Source organism: Lonchura striata, chromosome 1A, assembly GCF_050655825.1.
Source record: "Lonchura striata isolate lonStrDom1 chromosome 1A, ASM5065582v1, whole genome shotgun sequence".
Classification (NCBI taxonomy): Eukaryota; Metazoa; Chordata; class Aves; order Passeriformes; family Estrildidae; genus Lonchura; species Lonchura striata.
Window position 1 is genome coordinate 51,190,662 of NC_140741.1, and position 20,957 is coordinate 51,211,618.

The 20,957-nt window shown below is 36.7% G+C and overlaps 1 protein-coding gene across 14 annotated transcripts in view; it reads left to right on the top strand.

Moving 5' to 3' along the window:
- Positions 1-20,957, top strand: part of NAV3 (neuron navigator 3) — a 518,378-nt gene that overhangs the window by 488,263 nt on the left and 9,158 nt on the right. For all 14 annotated transcript variants that reach the window (XM_085568751.1, XM_077783527.2, XM_085568750.1 and 11 more), the window contains 12 exons: positions 1,239-1,360; positions 3,166-3,338; positions 5,499-5,652; positions 8,520-8,694; positions 12,358-12,455; positions 13,098-13,193; positions 13,445-13,613; positions 14,325-14,560; positions 16,517-16,671; positions 17,562-17,633; positions 18,044-18,240; positions 18,899-19,017. In XM_085568751.1, the coding sequence (XP_085424877.1) occupies positions 1,239-1,360; positions 3,166-3,338; positions 5,499-5,652; positions 8,520-8,694; positions 12,358-12,455; positions 13,098-13,193; positions 13,445-13,613; positions 14,325-14,560; positions 16,517-16,671; positions 17,562-17,633; positions 18,044-18,240; positions 18,899-19,017 (1,766 nt within the window). The remainder of the gene's footprint in view (positions 1-1,238; positions 1,361-3,165; positions 3,339-5,498; positions 5,653-8,519; positions 8,695-12,357; positions 12,456-13,097; positions 13,194-13,444; positions 13,614-14,324; positions 14,561-16,516; positions 16,672-17,561; positions 17,634-18,043; positions 18,241-18,898; positions 19,018-20,957) is intronic.

The following is a 20,957-nucleotide window of genomic DNA, read 5'->3' on the forward strand; positions in this document are numbered from 1 at the left end:
AAAACAAAACCAAAAAAACCTAAGTCACTACTTTTCTGTTGTTTGGGAACTCTGTTGCAAGGCAAAGCACATTCTGAAGTGAATGGTAGGCATACTTGTGGTATTTCCAGAGCTGGAAACCTTGCACAAGTTTCCTGTCTGCCAAAGTTCCTGGAGCTTTATCTTCCTAGAGCTGAGTGGCCAGGAATTGATTTGAGAGTTTGATTGAGAGTTAACCATGTCCCTGCAATTGACTAATGAAGTTCCCAGACACAAGGGAAGTCTTATGGTATAACATGGTTATAGCTTGAGAATCCAGTCAAAATTGCAGCTTTGTAAACGGGTGTTTTTTAAGAGGCACACTGACAACAGCTCAGCTCCTTCATGGAGTGCTAAATCAGTGCAGGAAAGCAGATGTCAGATTCCAGATGTCAAATTAATTTGTCATTGCAGTTAGACCGATACTGCATGATAAATATGTACTTCAAAAGTGCCTGCTGATAAGCAACAGCAAAGGAATTACTTGAAAAAAATAATTGTGGTATTAGTTTTTGAGAGTGTTATTGATCTTCCATTAGAGAGGTCATTATTTAGGTTTTTGCCTTAAGGTCTTTTCACTGCATGACTTGAGTGTAGCAAAGTGAATTTCTAGGAAGTAGAAAATAATCTAAAAAGTAATTTCCCTTGGTATTAGTGGGCATGTTCTGCAAGAATAATTTCCAGTGATTAAGATATAGTTATCAGAGAATTTTAAGAAATTGAAACTCAGAAGCTGCACCAACCATTTTTAATACTCTCCATTTCCTGGTTATTTTGTTTCATTCATTTTTAATGAACTCCGGCCTGTTTCTTTCCATCATGATATATTAGAAGGTAGAATCTGAACACTGATTAGGGCTGCTACAAGTTGGCTAGTATCTACACTCCTCAGAACTGTAGTACACGTGGCACTGAAATGTCAAATAATCCATGTGCTCAGTTATGAGGATACACATGCATAGATTACTGTGAAGAGTCATTGCCTTCAGGGCAAGAACAGCTTAGTTTGGAGAAGCCCCTAAGTATTGGATTAATTGTATGCATCCCCCTCAGTCCCTATGTGGTTTCTCACAGGCTTCAATAGCTTGTATCTGAGCCACTGCAAGCATCAGTGCCATTTATGTTCATTTAGACTGCCTTTGAGGAGGCAGATGCTACATAAATATAAGAATTATTATTGTAATATTGAAACAGATTTCACAGTAACTTATTTTCTTTAGATTTACGTATAAGGCGGCAACATTCTTCAGAAAGTGTTTCCAGTATCAATAGTGCTACAAGTCATTCCAGTATTGGCAGCGGTAATGATGCTGATTCCAAAAAAAAGAAAAAGAAAAACTGGGTGAGTACTCATCAGGTTTAAGCCTCTCTTTCAGCTAATGTGTCATTTCCTAGTGTCTGAGTAACAGAATGGTCCATTTCATCTATAATGTTCTTGTGGGGCCAGATGGATATCAAGAAATTAATGTGTGTCCGTACTGTGACACTACCAACAAACTAAAAATTATTGAATATCAGCAGGGTTTTATTTGCATCAGTCAGAGTAATTAAAACAAACAAAATTACAAGCAACAATTACAACAACAAAACAACAACATAAATTTAAAATAGCTGTTATGACTAAAACCACCTCTGGACCACATTGAAACCCTGTTTGATTTTTCTTCAGTTGGACTTCGGTTCAAAAGCTTAACTCAAATATATTACCCAGCTATGGAGGGAGTTGAAATCAGTTAAGAGTTCTCACTTAAAAATACTATGGTGTTTAAAGAAATTAACATGTTGCTCAACCGGAACATGCAAATACCACATACTGTTAGAGTATGTGGTATTAAATTCTTTCAGTAAAGAATCAGAAAATATGTTACTATTGTTTTAAAAATATTCTCTGCATAAACATTTGTTTTAAAATACTGATGAGCCTTCATTCCCTTGATTTGTAATTCCACACTCTTTCATGTTTCTGCAAGGTGAACTCTAGAGGAAGTGAGGTGAATATAAACCATGGAAAAATTGGCATGCATCTATAAAAAACCCTATCTTGGCATGATCGCTATTTATTTTGGCAGTAGGCTTTTATACCTTCTAAAACCAGATTATCCTGTATTTCTTCTCAGTTTGTCTTTATTAAATTTTAAAAGTTTAGGCTATAGAAAGGGGGAGTGTAGCCAAAATCCATTTCTTTCTCTTCAGATATCATAAGCTGGAAAGGACTTAAATATTATTCCTCATTAAGATCAGTGGTCACACTCCCCATTCTCCAATTATACCATGAGAATAATCTGTTTGAATTCCTGTTTTTCATGGAAGAACCAGCTGATCTGTTGTGTTCTGGACAGTTTTGATCACAACAACCCTCTGAAAATAAAAATAAAACCCGTATTTTTCCTAAGATGGGCAAGTTCTGTATTTAGACAAAGGTATGAAGAAATGAGGTTGTTAATTTTAACTGCAGACAAAACTGTTGTCATCTTGACTTCTGAAATAAATGGCTCTTTGGCTATTCTGTCCCTTTTCAATACTGGATACAAGCTTCTAGAGGGAAAAGGCAATGCTTGTACGTTCAGAGATCTTATCACTCTAAAGGAAACTGCAACAAACAGTATATACCTTTCAGCTAACATTCTTCTCAATAGTACAAGACAAATCTCATGTTCCCACTTAGATCCTCTTGATTGTGATCCAAATCATAGCATTTTTATATTTTGACCATTCAAAGTTTCAATGGGGAAAATAAATTGGCAAACCCTGTAAATTGGACTTGTCTTTTGATTTCAGCATTTAGTTCTGCCTGTACCTAGATTCAAAGTGGTTATTTAAAGCCACCCTTTGAAGGGAATGCCATGGGAATGGGATTCCACTGGAGCTTAATGGCTTTAAATGAGCACCCCTCCCCAACAGCTCTACCACTCAGTCCTGCACTTTTTCCATAGCATTACTTCTGCACTGCACTGGATTAATAAAGTCAAAACAAAGCACTGTATCATGTTTGTAGAGATACTGTGTTGCATATGTTAATACCTTGCTTCTGCATACTGACCTCAGGCAGTGGCTAGGATGGCATCTTCAAACTAACTCTTCAAAACATGAACTGTACACAAGGTGCTGTGATGAGGAAAATAATCTTGCTCTGTATTTGTTTTCCAGCTAAGAAGCTCTTTCAAACAGGCCTTTGGAAAGAAAAAGTCCACCAAACCTCCTTCCTCACATTCAGACATAGAAGAGCTGACAGATTCCTCCCTTCCTTCCTCACCTAAATTACCGCACAGCTCAGGAGAATGTGCAGCAACATCGATGAAACCATCCCAGTCAGCATCTGCGTAAGTGTCTCTCTCGGCAAATGGCATGAGCTGGGAAGGAGACCTCCTCCAGCGTGGCCATTTGCTGTTCAGAAACTATTGTCAACAGCTGTGATCTTTTAATCCTGAGCTCCATCCATTTGCCAGATTTCTCGTGAGCATCACCCTTTACACACTGGTTCTGCAGCAATTCTTTATTCAGTCATAATCTTTCATCCTTCCACAGACTTTACCCAAAATCACCTAGCTTCCACAAATCACCGAACTTCCAAAAGCTTATTTTGTACTCTCCCTACACCATTAGTAATTTTATCGTATCCACTTAGCAAAGGCCAAATGCTAACGTTTCCTTGTTTCCTTTTTTCATGACATTCTAAAAATAGAAAATTCTAAAATACATTTTTTAAATTTTTACAATATACTTATTCCTCCTGTTCTTACTTTACCTACTTTGTAGCTACTGATGTATATATTTTTTAATCTATTTCCCCTCTTTTATCAGCTTGAATTTTTTGTGTGATTTTACTATTATGTTTTATTCAAATCACCACCCTGAAGGTTTCAGGTTGGAGTCAACAGCTGTCCAATTTCTTCAGTATTTTTTGAATATCTGATATGTTCTTATAGAAGTCCCAGGTCTTTCTTATTCATATTCCTCTGCTTTTTTTTTTTTTTTTTTTTTTGGTGTTCTTCTAAACTCATACCTCTTGTTAAGATAGGGAAATCAACCCCTTTGAACCAAAAAATGCCTACTACTGATGCTACCTTTACTTTCCTTCTCCTAATTGAGAATAATCAGGTCACGATTAATTTTTCTCAAGGAATTCTAGTCTCATGACTGTTTTATTAGATAATAAATGGAATATGCATGGAAGTAAAATTTCATTTTTTATTTGCTTGGCATAGGCAGGTATGGACACATCAGAGAAAGAGCTCTAACATATTAGTCGGGAAAAAAAATCCTAGTGTATGACTTTCTTGATCTTTAATCACATTTAAAATATTTGTGCATGTTTTGAATGATATTCATCATTTTTCTTCTTCTATTTGACACGCATTTTATTTGCCATGAATTTCATCTTCCCTTTGCTTATGATTTCTTCATATATTTTCCTGATGGAGTCTCACGTTCTAAACCATTACCTTTACTTTCTTCCAATTGCATCTGTCTAATACATGTGTGTGCAGGTCATCTCTAGTCTGGGCATCAAAGAAAAGGCAAAACGGTCGTGTGGTCTACAAGCATAGATCCCGGTAAAACTGAGTGTGGGGCATGGAGTTGTATACCCAACTGCTGACCTGAAGAGTGCTGCATCTTCTTTCCCAAAATGCATTTGCATGCCTTCTGGCAATTAAGTGCTGACCTTTGTTTCTTTCTTTTTTTTTTTTATATTAGCAGTAATAATCACAATAATAATACTTATTTTCATAAAATACTTTTCATATTGAAATTTTTTCTGAAAATATTAACTATTTATAGTCACAGTAATAAAGAGCAAATAACATTTACTGAATTGACTGGAAATACTGCTTAGTATAAAAATGAAACCAAAGTTCAGGTTTTATTTTCTTCTGGTGGTTCTGATTAAGATACAAAGAGGCAAAACAGTCTGACAGGAGAGCTGGACAGTTGTGGGTTCCTAAGCCAGTCAGTTTCAATCTTTTCTTACACTATAATGGTTTCTTCCCTTGAAATAAATGCCACATGATAATCCAGTCTTCAAGGGAAAGAAACAAAAGCCAACACACGATTTCATATATCATACATTACAAAATGACAGGTTATATGCAAAACTTCAGCCATCACAAATCATTACAGATCAAAATCTTCTAGACTATAATTTCAAGGACATTGAATTTGTATAATATTTGTATCAGAGAAAAATATTGATGCCTAACAAATTATAAATATCAGGAGTACAGTTTAATCAGCACACATCAGTTCTGACTACTGTTACATAGAGAAATCATAAACAATCTGATCACTTTTTCTGGAGAGGGCTTTTTTTCCTTTTTTAATTTTCAGTTTGATAGTTTTCATGTATCTTTGATAAGTTTCTTTCTTCACTCATAGGTTTCACCAGCAGCAAGCATTTTTCTGTTCTTTGATATTTAGTAATGACACTGCTTTGGGGAGAGAACCTTCCTTTAATCTCCTGCCTGTTTCCTGCTCCTCTTTAGGATCTGTGAGTGCACAGAGGCAGAGGCTGAAATTATTCTTCAGCTAAAAAGCGAGCTGAGGGAGAAGGAGCTAAAATTAACGGATATTCGTCTGGAAGCCCTCAGCTCTGCACACCATCTGGATCAGATCCGGGAAGCCATGAACCGCATGCAGGTCAGTGCAATAGCTTAAGTGATGACAGAGATGCACACCAAAGGTATGACTGGTATGTTTCCTTTCCCAGGACTTTGTTTCAGGCACCAAAAAACTGTCAATACAAAGTAAATTTTCGGATTGGCAGTATTTTTGAAGGATTCGTATGATAAGCGTTCACCTTATATATAAAAGACATTCTTAGCATCTATATTAATAGCTAAAATGTGTATAAGAGATATGGAAGAAGACATAATCCCTGCCCAAAGGATATTTATTATCTCAAGCCTATAACTGGGGTTAGCAACACAACAGAGAAGCAGATCAAAAAGTGATTTCTACAGCATTTTAAATCCTTGAGCCATGGAGGGGGCCAGGATGTTATGTGTTTACTCTTTCATCATTTCTGATTCCTAACTAAGCAATGGCTTGCAAGGCAAAGAATTTAAAATTGAACTAAGCATAAAATTCTGCTACATTGTTTTGTTACACTGCCCCAATTCCTTTGTGAACACAGTTTTTCATTAGAAGATTTTCCCTTTCACGAGCCTGGAAGGACGCAAAAAGAATGACAGTGTTCTTCAGTGGAGCACAGAGATTATGGGACTTGATTCTGTTGCCTACGTGCAAATGCTCAGTACCATGGTGGGTGTCCAAAAGTATCTATAATATCCACACAGTGGAACTGGGCCTTTCTGGAATGGCAGCTAAGATACCTATGTCATCCCTGAAAGTACTGTAAATCTGTATTTGGGGAACAGAACCAAAGTCATGGGTTGGGGCTTTAGCCTGAGGCAGAGTAGGCCACATTTAAAAGTCTAGGAATGAGCTGCATGATAAACTTCTCTTGTAGTCAATCAAGTTTTAGTTCTGTAGTAGTGACGGCTAAAGATCTATCCTAAAATTACCACAAGATAGGTACAGAAGGTGGAGTTCTTTGAGCATAGGCGCTTCTTACCATTTGAACCAGCCTCAAGTAGTTGCATCTGCACAGGACATGAAGGTTTAGCATTCTTCCATGGAAGACCATATTTGTCATGCCACTGGAAACCCACATTTGCACAGCTGAATCCAGCCTAGTGCCTTGCTGGCTGAATTGCTCTGTGTTGGGTGCTTAGGTCAGGTGCACCTTTAGGTACCTGTATGTAAATGCCTACAGCACTGATTTCATAACTACAGAAATGGTGTGCTTGATGTCTTTTCTACAGACTTTTTTTTTACACAATGCCTGTATCAGTCTCAGCCAGATCTTTAAACATACCTATGGTACCTGCCATCCTCCCAAGTGCTCACACTACTAGGTACCAACCTTAGTGTGGGATATTTGGCTGAACTTCAATTCGATGGAAGACTTACCAAGAACTGGTCAAGAAATATGGTTTCATTTGTGCAGACATAAGTAAAGCATTGATCTCGAGGTACTGAAAGGTTTTGAGGAACTGTGAGGAATAGAATGCAGTTAATTGCAGTGGTGGAGAAAAGGATGTGAAGGCTTATCATCAGATTATAGTCTCATACTGGGAGATGAGTGCCTGAGCCAGGTGTACTCCCCAGAGGGAGGAGTCTGCTGTAGGCACAGTTCTCCAAAGTCTGAACTTCTCAAATCTGGGCAGAGGCAACTAATTGAGATGCTTTTACTGGTAATCACCATTTCTGATGTTCGGCCAAGAGAGCAGGGAGCCACCTTGCAGTTGCCAAACTGTGATATTTTTGAGGATTGATGAGAATTGGCAAGGGAAAAAATAGGACTGGTAGAAGTGATACATGAATACTTTTAGATTCAAAGCACCTTAAAAACCTAAAGCTCAGGTAAATGGAAGACGGCTAAGAGCTATGTAATTAATCAGCATAAATTACAGAGTGGGTCCTGATTTGAACCCTAGATTAAACTGATACACCAGTCTATTACCTTCTGTTGCTGTTATGCTGGTTTGTCCCTTCCCTTTCACTGTCTCCTCACCTGTGTGTATGTGATCTAATCCTTTTGTAGCTGTAGCAGGGTTTTGGGTTTTTTTTTGTTTTTTTTTTATGGTGCTATCTATCTGTTATGTTTTTACTTGTATAATATAGCTGGGCAGCCTCTATTTAAAAAGTGAGACTTTTAGTAGGGTGACAATGACTGCAGAAATAAATTTGATGTGCAGAACCATCTGGAAGAATAAGGAGTTGCTTTGTAATGCACTTTGTGAAGTGCCTGGAAGCTAGAGTTAGATGGTACCAGGCTGCTCTCAGGCTAAGTTTTAATTTTATTATTGTACATTCAATAATCACTTGGCACCACAGAGGATTTAGCTAAAAAATTCCAGTTGTTATGATTCACTGTCTGTTTTCATCAGAGAGAATTTTCTCATTGCTATGTAAACATCCTGTGTTTGAATGGTCAAAAAAAATTATTTGATAGCAAGAAGGGTTATGAAACTGTTAAACTATCAATTTCTAATTTTTTATTTAATTTCTTTGTGAAGTTACTGCTTAAATGTTATATTCAATGGCAGTAATAATTTTCTGTGATTTTAGAAACATTGACATATCCAGTAACTTTCTTAACTAGCTGTTACTTTAGGTATTTGACAATAGAAAGTAGCCTAAAAAATGGAGATAGCTGGGAAAATTCTAACCACAGTCAACTGTGGTTAATGAGCACAAAAGCTTGAAGCTGATATTGTTTAGGATCTATCTTGAGGCGAAAGCTAAAACAAGTTTATTGGTGGCTTTCCCTTCATTTAAGAAGTAAAGGCAATCCAGTTTTCACTGTGTTTTATCACTGTTGTGAAAGTGGTAAACCAGTTAACTGGGTCAGGGGAACAGCATCACCAGACTAGCCACCAATGCTGGTTTTCCAAAAGAATAATCTCCTGTGCTTTGGTGTTGTTTTCTTTTCTATATAGAATGAAATAGAGATTCTGAAAGCTGAGAATGATCGCTTAAAGGCAGAGACTGGAAATACCGGAAAGCCTGCCCGGCCACCATCAGAGTCGTCAAGCAGCACATCATCTTCTTCATCACGGCAATCACTAGGACTTTCTCTGAACAATTTAAACATCACAGAGTCAGTTGCGTCAGGTAAACATACTTCAGGCACATGCATGCCTCAGGAGTTAGTAAGAATTTTTCAACCCCTTAATAGACCACATAGGAGAAGCATGACTGGAAATTAAAACACCTCATGTCATTCAGGTTAACATCAGATATACATTCAGTAACACAGAAGATGAAAAATGCTGGTGGTCATGTCTGAACTGTAGCAGTAACAGACTGTTCATTATGTTTACTTTGTTTCTAGCAATGGCACTCTCTGCCTATATTAAGAGAGTTTACAAAGAGTTTACAATACTCTTTGGTAATCCAATTTGCAATTTCTTTGAAAAGAAGTATCTGTTGAAGTATGCATGATAACTGTATTGATCTGTTATCTTGTCCATATGGGACAAATATGAGTGTAGTATGTGAAACTTTCTTCTTTTTGTTTACAGATCTTTGATCATTCAGTTAGCGTCCCTTGACTTCATATTTTTAGTTAAGGCAGAAGGTAGTCTCAGTTAGATTTATCCCTTACATTTTTTTAATTTGGTACAGCTAGCTAGCCTATGTTGGACCAAATCACCATTTATCATAGGAGCCAAACCCCTCCTGGTCTATTAGGCACTCTCATTGTCTTCTGAGAATGAAATAAAGCAAGCAGAACTTTGGTCCACATCCTGAACAGTAACATTTGATTATTTTCCATGCCATGGAGTTTATGATAATAAGCCTTCTACATTTGTTTTGATAATGTAGCCAAGAAACAGAAGTGCTGTCTCTAACATTAGAACCAGGAGTAAAGCAGGAGCAAAGCAGCACTCATTAGCATAGACACCACAGAAATTATAATGCAGTCTCTGGAAGCAATAAAAATGTGGTAATAATTGTGGAAAAAATCTAGGCAAGAGTACAGCTGGGAATATGCCAAACTGACTGCAATTTGGATTGGCAGTTAGTCATATTATCTTGCCAGTCATTGATTACACAGATATTTGAACATTTTTTCTGGTTAATATCAGATTTTGTATGAAAATTGGTATATTTTGTATTTATATTACAACTATTTGAAAGATTTAACTTTTAGCATGGAGGACCCTGAACTAGGTCTCAACATACAATGAGGTGTTGCAAAGGCAAGGAGAAAAAATTTAACTGCTCACAGATATTAAAAATTAGCAAATGAAAAGAAAACAAGAAAAAGTAATGTAATTTTTTTGCAATATGGTGGTTATAGAATGTCTCTCTTGAGTAGCAGCCATTAGCACTGTTGCTTGGCACTAACTGCTAACTAGATACAGGAATAAACATGTAGGAAAAAAGGTCTAAAGAAAAGGAGGGGGAACTAGATGACAATACAATGGGTGAAGAGAAATGGGGGAAAGAAAAGGGAAGGTAAAAGATAAGATAAAAGAATGAAAATGAAGAAAATTAGAAGGAAGTGTTCAGCAAAAGAATAGAAATAATAAAAGCTGGAAGAAAAAAAGGGGAAGGGGAAAACAGGGGAAAGGAAGATGGAGAATAGGATGATTGGGAGAAGTGGTTTGATTCAATGATCTCAGGAGTGTTTTCCAGCGTGAATTATTCCATTATTTCGTAACTTTATATAATTTTGTATGTTATTGTTCTAAATGTTTTTCTCACGTGCAAAGTAATTACTTTTCATTATATGAAATTAAAGATATAAGGGGGCCTAATGAGGAGTGGAGAATTTTATTTGATTATTAGTCTAGAATTTTTGATCATTGTGATGATCATTTTGTTGCCATGCCAGAGAACTTGGAAGGGTGACAGCTTCCTATCGAGTCTTGTGGGATTTCTGAGACAGCTGGAGTACTACTGAACAAAACTCCCTGAGGTATGGGGAGGTTCATCATGATGAGGATTAAGCTGAGAGAATTGGGTGCTTTGGCTCATCAAATTGTAAAAATATTATTGCTCTTTCTGGGAGCAATATTTCCAATCAACCATGGTCATGTGGAAATGACCAAGCTATCTGCTGTCACTTCCTAAGGGTATGATGATACCCTCCAGATCGCTGTCAGTGGCAACCTGGGAAGGGGTTTGATGCTTACAGACACCCCTATTTCTGTCAGTCACTGGCGTGAAAGGAGCAAACAAGGACCAGTACAAGCCTGGCCCAGAGCACCTGAACTCTGACAAGAACTGAACTGAAGTAATCATAGCATGCCTGGCAGGGAGTGATTAAAACAATAAGTACCACTATGAAATTAGAGGCCCTTGGGCATTTTCTCAGCCCCTTGTATCAGTGACAGAAATCTTAGAAAGTGGAATTTGTTCTTTTCTACAGAGTGGTTCCTCATTCCTAAAGACTTAAAGATAAATTAATTTAAAGGGCTACGTAAGGGTCATTTAGAGATTGAAAAATTTTGCAGGGGCATCATATAATAATTTGCCCTCAGACAAACTATGACATTTTTAAAGTTTTTAGGCTTGCTCAAAAGTTTGTCAAACATGTCAAAACACAAGACAAGTGAAGTTATTCAGCGGTGATGCAAAAAATCCAGGCAGATGCCTGGAACAGAGCAAGCACAGATTTATTAAAACTCACCAAAAAAAAGTAGTTTCTTTGTTCAATAAATATAAAAAAAAAAAAAAAAAACCCAAACAACAGCATAATCTGCATCCTAGATCTGGATGTAAGTTATCAAACTTTAACATGAAAACTTATTTTTAATACATTAATTAAAATTATATTCATAAGCCTTCTCTGGTTTTCCTTTGAACAAGTGACTGAATCTTACTGGAACCTCATTTAATTTGGATGAAATCTGACCTTGTGAAGACTATGTCATGAAGATGATGTCATAACAAACAGGGCTTAGGTTTGTGGATTACTGTGCTGGCCTTTAAAGAAAATGCAAATCTATAATCTCATCTAATTTTATAGTTAATTTAAATGTCTAACAGTAAAATCCCAGAGAGAACTTCTAGAAGAAAGCAGCAATTTTATCACTTGCAATAAAGCTGTAGGTCCAGCCTTTAACAGAAATATATCTGCTTTCTCATTTTAGAAGTTAATGAAGTGATATAAACAAAGGTGCAGAGCCGATCAAAATCACTCTTCACCTCCAAGAAAAATGAAGCCTTTCCTTAGAGGAATGGCTGAAAATGAAGTCCCATATTCTGGAGGAATCCAGAGTGGGTTTCTAGTGGGGGTGAAAAGGACTCTATCCATACTATATTTACAGAAGGCAAAGGAATCATCTAGAAAGTGAAATTAAATGCTATTTTACTTAACAGCAAAAATATCAATGCAAGGATTTCTTGTTTTCTCTTCATACAATACTCTAAAGGGCACAAATGAGTGCCCAAAGAATTAATTTAATTTAGTTTTTAAACAACATTACTTTGTGAATATATTGTAATTTTGAAAAAGTTTCAAGAGGGAAAGCAAAGACTGTGATGCAAGATTCTATTTATTTGTGGATTCTCTATTCATTTCTACATGACTAAAATGCCTAATGTTCCTGCAAAAAGTGACAACTTGTAACTTTTTTTCACCTCCAACAGAAATGGTGAATTAGGAATAAGTACAAGTTATACCAATGGCAAATTGTTGTCATGGCAGCCTTTCTTTTTAACCAAATTTTTAACTTTTAAATCCTTTGAACAAATATTGAACTGGTGATTTGAACGTAATTGATGTGATTTTTCAGACTGATTACTTCCCTTCTTTTAATGCAGATGTTTTATTGGATGATGTCACTGATGGTACACTCCACAAAGAAGGTCATAGTGTCAAAATTTTAGTCACTATAAACAAAGGCTATAGTCGAGCCAAGGTAAGTGCATTACCCAGAACTGAATTATAGCTCAAGCAAATCTTGGAATATATAGGTCAATGTTTTTTCAGTATTTTGAGCCAGGAACTGAAGGGAAATATTCCATAGATTGCAGCTCTCTTCTCTGTCATCCATGCTCAGTACAGTTAGGCACAGTACACAGACTAATACCATATGGCCTCTTTCTGCCTTTGTGGTGGCTTAGACATTACTAATTCTTAGTTTAATTAATAGTAGCATGTCCCAGGTCTTGCTATCTCTGTTTAAAAGTCATTAAAAATTAGATTGATGCATTGGTCTCCTCAGGGTGCAACTATGAAATTGCTACTGAAAAATTATATTGTCATGTTTTCATGTTCTGTGTTATAAAAAATTATAAATACAGTGCAAACTTTATTTTTAGTCATCTCTTTAAAAACACAGAGGCAATCTAAGAGCAGAACAAGATTCTGTATTCCCTTTGTTATAAAGATGTATCAAAGTAATGCAGTCTATACCTATTTCTGTCACAGAGATAATTACCAAAGTTGTAACCTCTCATTCTAAATAATACTCTTATTCTTCATTAGAAAACTATGACTCTTCATAGAAAGCTAATTAGCACCATTTTTAGTCCAGTTTCTAAAAAATCTCTCTTTGCAGGATCAAAAGCCACATGCATACCTAATAGGATCAATTGGAGTCAGTGGAAAAACAAAATGGGATGTTTTAGATGGTGTAATCAGACGTCTCTTTAAGGTAAGACACTGAAAAATTGGCTTTATTATTATTACAATTTTCTTTTTCTTTTCAGAAAATTTCTGTATTCTTTGAGTTGTCTTGCCAAATTTTTGTTTTGGTTTGATTTTTTCTGATCTATAGCTAACAGCAACCACTATTAAGCTTTATTTTCAATGTCGCAGTACTTTTTTTTTATGATTGTAGGCTGTTTTCCAAATAGCTTTCATTCAATAAATATTTTTATGACTTATGTTTTCATATAATTTCAGGAGTATATTTTTCGAGTGGATCCAACTACTAGCCTGGGTTTAAGCTCTGACTGCATTGCTAGCTATTGTATAGGGGATGTAACTAGAGCCCATAGCCTAGAAGTGCCTGAACTGCTGCCTTGTGGATATCTGGTTGGAGATAATAATATCATCACTGTGAACCTGAAAGGTAAAACCCAAAGAATACCAAAGATACCGTAGAGTTCTACACTGCAGTTCCCTATACTTTTATGTTTATTTTTCTTACACCTGACTTTTCTGCATTGTCTCTACCTTGAGGGCACATTTCTTGCATAAACTGTCTGTAAGACATTGCATCTAAGAATGTCTGTCCTCTCCTGCCTGACTGCCAAATCACACCAAAGTACAGATTTCTAAACAGTGGCAAAAGTCCAACCCCAAAACAGAGATTACAGTGAGAAATACTAATGCTTTATTCAGTTCCACAGGAAAAATTCTATAAATTTCAAAAGCTCTAGGGATTTGCTATTGGAGGGTAGAGGATACCTTCAGGAGGACTTTAAATACATTTATGTGACAACTGGTAACCCTTGTGGCTGTCACTTTGACCTTTTTTTTGTCATCATTGCCAGTAATGTCTGAAACATATATCTTTGCCTCACTGAGCCTTCTCTTCACATTTACTTTGCATCTCTCCCGCTCATCTCAACTCACCATTGCTGTTTATTTTTTTTGTGGAAGGATACCAGTATTTCTACAGTAAAGAAGTCCTTAACAGGGATTTGATTTAGAAGATTTGATTTAAGAGTTATCTTACCTTGCTTTGGGCATAGCACTGATGCCATCAGGTGCTGGAGCAAATAACTACAATAGCAAGAATAAGGCAGGCCATTTTTCTTTTCTTTTCTTTTATCCCCAGGAGTAGAAGAAAACAGTTTGGACAGTTTTGTGTTTGACACATTAATTCCTAAGCCAATTACCCAACGGTACTTTAATTTACTGATGGAGCATCGCAGAATTATTCTGTCGGGACCCAGTGGCACAGGAAAAACGTATTTAGCCAACAGGCTGGCTGAATATATTATAACTAAATCTGGCAGGAAAAAACCTGAGGATGCAATTGCAACTTTTAACATAGATCACAAGTCAAGCAAGGTAAGTTACAATTGAAAACATAATCTATTGCCCAATTTGTAGTGATGATCCAGAACAGATTCCATTAGTGGGTGTACTCTTTTGCTGTTCAGTTAGCATTTCTTCCTACAAGAATTCAGTCTCCAATCCCAGTGATGTACAGGGACCAGATCTTTCTCTTCCAAACAAACCATTGAAGCACTGTCAAGGAAGTCTCAATTTTTTGTCTCTTGAGGAAACCTGCTTTAAGTATAGATGCAGCGCCCAACACCTATGTAAATTAAATTTTTGAAGTGTCTGTAATTCCTCTGTCAGAAGGTTGGCTATATAGTAATAGTAGTGTAACTTGATTTTTTAATCATGATAACTTCAGCTTTTGTTAGCAAAATTTCAAAGGGGTGATTTGAAATTACTGTTTTGGGTTCAGTTTCTTAATCGGCATTGGGGAGATACAACTGTCATGATTTCTGGTGTGCATCAGTCTGGAAGCTGACCATACTGAAATTGCCTCACACATCACATCACGTTCCCAGTGATTTACATAGCTCACATTATCAGGTTTCTAGCAGGACTACTGTGCTAGCCACAGATAATAATATTCACCTGGCTGTCCTGAATTGAGTGTACTCCTAACTTGGTTCCTGGGGGCAAAAAAATGAAAGGGTTTGCCCTGAGCTTTCTGATTTGCACAGAACATAATGAATGCTAACATAAGAAGGGAGAGCATACAGATCCCAAAGGGGCAAAAGGACCATTCTGGCAAGAATAATTGCTTTTCACTGTCTTTATACAGAGGATTTGTGATGCCATTTACTTTGGCAGAGAATGTGCTTATAATCTATTGTTATACTATACACATCTATAAAGAAAATTGTCCCACTAAAGAGCCAGCTTTTGGATTTCTAGTAAATAGCTTGGTCTGTGTGTTTTGGTGTTTCACTGTTGTTTTTGGGATTGGATTGGTTGGGGTTTTTTCTCCTTTCTCTTCTATCAAAATTCATGTAGAATTTTTTGAGTTTGTAATAAAAAAAAAAAAAAAAAGTAACATTGTCAAATACCAAGGCTGTTTGAATAATATAGATGGTACTATTCCATGGTATACACCTATAGTGTTCCCTGAGAGACACTTGATCATAAAAAGGCAAAGAAAAACTTTTCTTGAAATAAAAAAGGTGCATGTTCCCATTGAAGAAGTAAAGATTCTGCTATTCCTGATTCAGAAAATAAATGGCAATAGGAACTTTGTCTAGAATACATTTCCAACCCTGACAAAATTAGATACCTATAGAGATACAGGTGTAAAACTTGACTAGCCCAAATTCTCACAAGCAGCTGTTGACAAAAATATGAAATTTTTGGATTATAGAAAGCTCTCTTTTACTTCTACACTAAACAGCAGACAGACAGCTGCCAGAAAAGAAGAATTCACACACCAAATTTTTATTATGAGGTTTGATAAAGAATCTCCAAGAAGGCAGGCAGACTTCAGTGAGAGTCCTGAAAGGAGATATCTAAAGGAGTAGTTCAATGCAGCAAAATTGTATGATGGTGTGTTGGGGTTTTGATATGTAAATGTGGCACTCATAAGAATGAAGGTCCAAAAATTAATATGATTATCTCAGCCCATTGGAAATGGCCCATTTTATTGCAATGTATGTTCCTCTGGGTATAAGCTATATTATCAGCAATTTTCTAAGGAATGTATCCCCCAAATCAGAATGCTTCAGTCATTTGCCTTGTGTTTAGCACCTTTGTTTTTTCCTTGCATGTAGCTTCAATGTTGCCCTGTGTAAGCAGCATATTTTTCTGCATGTGCAGATCCAGCTGAGTGATCTACAGAAGAAAAACTCTTTAGCGGTCATGTTATCTTTCTGAAGTTTTTTTTTCCAGTGAAACTGCATCTATGGTGTAATTGGATTAATCTTTCCTGGGCTTGGAGTTTTATTGTGATTTTTTCTTTAATTAATTCTGCTGAAGGATCTGCGACAATATCTAGCAAGCTTAGCTGAGCAATGCAGTGCTGACAACAATGGTGTTGACCTCCCTGTCGTCATAATTCTTGATAACCTCCATCACATCAGTTCACTAAGTGACATCTTCAACGGTTTCCTCAACTGTAAATACAATAAATGGTAGGTAGTACAGCTTCTCTCTTCTTGCACACAGGTTTTGCAATTAAAACAGTAAAAGCTCCTTGTTATTTAGCAAAATAGAATGTCCCAGTGAAAACTTAGGGTCCCATAGGCCATCTGCAAGGCTTCAATAATTTTAACCCCTCTCAGCCAAGAAGGTAGTTGTCTCCTTTGCTTCATTTACATGATTTCCATGCTTCTCAGTGAGATGTAAATGTACCACAAAACTTAATAATATACTTTATACTTAAGCACTTAATTGAATTATAGTGTTATTCTTTGCACCCTGTTAGATCACATAAGCTCATTAGTAGTGTAAGAACAGCTTACACATTGTAATAGGGGAATTTGGGATAAACCGTGCCATAGAGAAGCAGCTGTGAATCTAGCAGATTTGCCTGTCCCACAGTTTTCCTGCAGCAGTGCAGAAGTATAAAGTTGGCTGACTGTCCATTCTTCTCAAGCAAGAGTAAAAATAATGTTTTCAAGAACTTTTACTGGCCTATAATGTTGGTTATTTCTGCTGTAAAAGTAATACCATAGGGTCTTCCCTTCATAAAATCATTGCATGCAATGTCTTACTCATGAAATTCACTAGCTTTTGAAATTAAAAAGTTAAGTGTACTGCCAAATTATGAATTACATTAAGACAGAACTGCTTTATTTATTTCTTCATTACAGATGGGAACTAGTAAACTACATATGTGCAAGAGGGAAATCATACAGGAATAAACATTTTTAAAATTGTACCTCAGAAATATTTTAAATGTATGACTATAGTAAACCCAGACTCTTTTGAAATTGCCCTAGTACGGATAGTAAAAAGGAAAATACTCTGAATATTTGAATGAATTCTTCCTCAAAAAATCCTACTGCTTTTATATTTCCAGTCCCTATATTATTGGAACCATGAACCAAGGAGTTTCTTCTTCACCAAATCTGGAGATGCATCACAATTTCAGGTACATTCTCACTTTATTTACTGTGGCCATGTTTGCACAGTTCCCTGCTTCTAAGCCCAGTTCTTTGACAAATATTGATCTTGTGTCTCATCACAGTAAAGCATTTCAGTTTCAGTGTCTCTCCTCTGTTGATGGGTCTTGGAATGGTGTTGGGGAATGGTAAAAGAAATAAGATACTGTCTGGCGCCTCTAGCAAGTTGCTGAAGATGATTGCATTCCTGCATTTCTTCTGTCTGCAGCAGTGTCTTGAATTCCTGCTGAAACCTGAAATGGCTGCATTGAAACAGTGAACAGTAATGAGGTTTATTGGAGCAGTGTTACACTTGCTGACTAATGAGACTCTATGACATTACTTTCATCTATATGTTTAAGGGGAAATAATTTGCTTGACATTTCTCTCTTCTACCCAGGTGGGTGCTATGTGCTAATCACACAGAGCCTGTTAAGGGTTTCTTAGGAAGATATCTGAGAAGGAAACTGATAGAAACTGAAATAGAAAAGAGCATACGCAATAATGAGCTTATGAAAATCATTGACTGGATCCCCAAAACATGGCATCATCTCAACAGCTTCCTAGAAACACACAGCTCTTCAGATGTAACCATTGGTGAGTCCACTCGTGGAATGGTTTGAAATAAGGATGCAGGCTGAGCATTTTAGGGATTTATATTATATAAATATATTAATATATATATTACATATACATATATATTTTGTGTGTGTGTGTGAATTTTTTTTTGTGAAAAACATATTATTTTTTTTTAAGTTGCCATGTCTCAATGGGAAGCAAAACATAGGTATGGAAAATAGAAAGTTTAATGAGAGAGTATATATATTTCCTGGTAGTTCTCCCTTTGTTGCTAAATACTTTCAAGTAAAATATCACTCTTTTCTAAACTAAATTTAAAAAAAGATTATCCCGATAGTAACTTTCCTAAGCTTAATTGTTTTCTCCTGCTTTCACACTGCAGTATAATTACAGCAATAAAAACCCTTGGACCTTCAGTCTTTTAATGGAATAATTGTGTTAGCAAAGATGTCAGCTTTTACATAGCTTTGCCATAAAACTTGTAAGTGTTCATCAGGCCCTAAAATTGGACTAAGTGACACTAGTTCATTTTTAATAACAGGAGACTGTTAGCTCCTTTAGTTCTGTTTTAGTATTCTTTTAATTTGAGCTTGTTCCAGTACTGCTCTTTTAATTTTAAGAAGATTAAGAGTGTTTCCTAGTTATACCTGTTCTAATACACAACTTGACTTCTCAGGTCCCCGTCTCTTCCTCCCTTGCCCTATGGATGTTGATGGCTCCAGAGTGTGGTTCACAGACCTTTGGAACTATTCCCTGGTTCCATATCTTCTGGAAGCTGTGAGAGAAGGACTCCAGGTATGTAATTTGTTTCCTAGAAGTTTTTAAAATTGCTTTCAAAGGCTTTCTCTGAGCTGTTTTTAAACAATGCATCCTGGTATGAATGCTGTTGCATTTGCAAGAGGAAAATCTTTGGATGGGTTATAGAAGGCAGTTTCAAATTCCTTTTGACTTGCTCTTACTCTGGTGTATAAATTGGTTTTCTTGCTCCAGCACTAACATACCTTGTATTTTATGAAGAGGGTTTCTTCTCTATGACTGGAGGAAATTGTTTTTGTTTTTTTTTTCCATTGTTTAAAGAGTTTCCAGCATGGCTAAATACAGGTCAGATTGTCTCCCTGAGTCAAGACAGTCTCAGCCTACCCCTGAATGGAACAATTAATAAGCTTTACACTGGTATCAGAAAATAGCTCTTACCACCTACATACATGTGTAGGTACACAGGTTTGTGGGAAAAAGTTTTTGAACAAAGATGTTTTCATAGAACCATAGAAAGGCTTCAATTGGAAGGGACCTAAAAAATATCTAATTGCTTGCCTTGAACACTTCCAGGGATGGGGCAACAACTTTTCTGGGCAGCTTTTTCCAGTGCCTCACCACACTTACTGTAAAGAATTTCTTCCTATCATCTAATCTAAATCTCTCCTGTTTTAGTTTAAAACCATCTCCCTTGTCCTAACACTATCTGCCCACATTAAAATGTTGTTCCCCCTTATTTTTATAAGCCCCTGGGAGGTTGAATGAGGTTTTCACTGGGAGGATAACTCTCTGGGCTATACCAGAGGAGGTTAGGATTTTGGATAATTTCACATATTTGGAGGAAACATAAATATTTTACATTAACCCATTCTTCCTTTTTTGTATTTCCCCCCCAGTCTTTAATTGGCTTTCTCCCTTTTCCTTTTTTTTTTTTTTCATTTGTGCACTGCAATTCCATGTGCTCTAAAAATATGCTTTGTGGAAAGGCATTTTTTCCATACATGCCACCAAAAGATACTACTGCATAGTGCAGGGGGGATTGTTATGGACTAGGCAAAGAACTATGTAAGCAGCTGCAGTTTCTTTATCACCTGTGTTGACACAGTGACATACTGATGCAACATAGGTTTCGAATTCTGCCTTGTTGAATACCTCATGCTTTCTTAAACCTGCTTATCTCTCTGGGAATTATGTTTTTTATGCCTTGTGCAGAATACTGCCAAACATTCGATAGAGCAGCCACAGTGAGATTTACAGCACTTGTTTAGACCAGCTATAAAAATGCAGTGATATTCTTCATACTCATATTTTCCCAAGCATACAGGGTAACTGTTTCAATGAAAACTTCAGTTGTGCAGCAGAAGATGGCAGCATATAGAAGAAAATATATTTGTTTCATGAGCTGTACCAATTTTTAGCTGCTTTGGATGGCTTCCATAGAATAAAGTTATTAATAATATACAGAAATCCTTTATATCATATAATTAAGTGTTCCTGGAACCAAAGATAGATAAAGATTGCCTTTCTGGTAAGGTACTTTGCAAACTCACTTGTCAGACATAGGATTACAAGCCTTTGCCTAGATTCCAGAAAAGCTTTAGTCATTGTTAATCTCAGATGAAGGGAAGTGCTACAGCCTGGAGTTATCCTTCTACCTCTGAGAAGCATTTCTCTTGTCTTATTTAGGCAGATCCCTTTTGTAGCAGCCTACCCTCAGTGCAGGGCAGAAGCAGTCTGGGTATCTCTATGCCTATTACAGGGAACTTGGCTGCCTAACCCGAAGCTCTGCATTCAGCAAATGCCTAGCAGCAGGTGTTGCAGTGATAACTCATCCTTCTGCCTTTATTACTAAAGTCCTCCCCTGTTACACTCCCTTTAGGAGCGCAGCCCGCCTATATCCTCCATGAGTGCTTGCCCTGCCAATAGCATGGTGTTCCTTGGATTGTGTAAAACTGTATGAGGCAGGAGAATTTACGAAA